This window comes from Bombus pyrosoma, linkage group LG10 (assembly GCF_014825855.1).
Source record: "Bombus pyrosoma isolate SC7728 linkage group LG10, ASM1482585v1, whole genome shotgun sequence".
Taxonomy (NCBI): Eukaryota; Metazoa; Arthropoda; class Insecta; order Hymenoptera; family Apidae; genus Bombus; species Bombus pyrosoma.
In genome coordinates, this window is record NC_057779.1 from 17,410,056 (window position 1) to 17,411,482 (window position 1,427).

The following is a 1,427-nucleotide window of genomic DNA, read 5'->3' on the forward strand; positions in this document are numbered from 1 at the left end:
GACACATGTCGAAGATAACCACGGACCACTCCACGGAAGACGGATATTTTCTGCCACATCACGGCGTGATCAAAGAGTCCAGCCAAACGACGAAAGTCCGAGTCGTATTTGACGGATCAGCACCAACCACCACCGGAGTTTCCCTGAACGACGTACTTCACACAGGACCGAAACTGCAAGAGGACTTACTTTTCATTCTTCTAAGATTTCGCTCGCATCAATACGTTCTTGCAGGAGATATTGAAAAAATGTACAGGCAATTTCTCGTGCGTCCAGAGGATCGTACATTTCAGCAAATTTTGTGGCGTAACAATAATGGAGAAGTCGACACTTATCAACTTAACACAGTGACGTTCGGGCTATCAGCAGCGCCGTATCTGGCCATACGGTGCCTCAAACAATTGGCGGACGACGAGGGACATCGGTATCCACGAGCAGCGATAGTCTTGCAGCGAGATTTCTACGTCGACGATGTTCTCACAGGAGTTAATACAAGGGCCGAGACACAATCATTGAGAACGGAACTCACAGAACTGCTCAAACTAGCCGGTCTAAATATTCGAAAATGGGCGTCAAACGACCGAAAGCTGCTACGAGGACTTTCCCAACATGACATAAACGATGAATTACAACTGGGCGAATCTCAAACATTAAAAACCCTGGACGTTTTTTGGAATTCATCTGACGATTCAATCTTGTACTACGTCAAAATCCGGCCTACCGGTTGCCGAATCACGAAGAGGATAATCAGCTCCGAAATCGCCAAAATCTATGATCCACTTGGATTACTTGCGCCAGTGATCATTCGAGCAAAAATGTTACTCCAACGACTTTGGACACTAAAAATCGACTGGGGCGAATCTTTACCGGCTGACTTGCATACAGAGTGGAATGAGTATTACACGCAGCTGCCATTGCTGAACAATGTAAGATTTCCACGAAAAACGATAATCAAGTCTGCAGCCGAAATTGAGATACACGGATTCTGTGATGCCAGCGAAAAGGCGTATGGGGCATGCATTTACCTTCGCACCATCACTGCGGATGGTCAAGTCTGGATACGACTCCTCACGGCAAAATCAAAGGTGGCTCCACTAAAATCACAAACCATTCCAAGGCTGGAACTCAGTGGAGCACTTCTTCTCGCATCATTGACCAACACAGTCCTTCAAGCATTACCAAACAATATTTCTCGGACTGTTTACTGGACGGACTCTACCATTGTCCTTCATTGGATCAACACATCACCCCATACGCTGAAAACCTTCGTCGCAAATCGTGTGGCAGAAATTCAAAGAAAGACTCATACCTCAGATTGGCGTCACATTCCTACCACGGACAACCCAGCGGATCTCATATCCCGAGGACAATCGCCCGAAGACTTTGTACGATCAACAATTTGGCAACATGGACCGGAGTGGCTACAA

The 1,427-nt window shown here is 46.6% G+C and overlaps 1 protein-coding gene across 1 annotated transcript in view; it reads left to right on the plus strand.

Annotated features, from left to right (window-relative positions):
• Positions 1–5: 5 nt before the first annotated feature.
• The window catches only part of LOC122571773, a 122,368-nt gene continuing 120,946 nt past the window's right edge, over positions 6–1,427 (plus strand). Inside the window, exon 1 of the mRNA XM_043735901.1 lies at positions 6–1,385. Coding sequence (XP_043591836.1) covers positions 6–1,385 — 1,380 coding nt within the window. The remainder of the gene's footprint in view (positions 1,386–1,427) is intronic.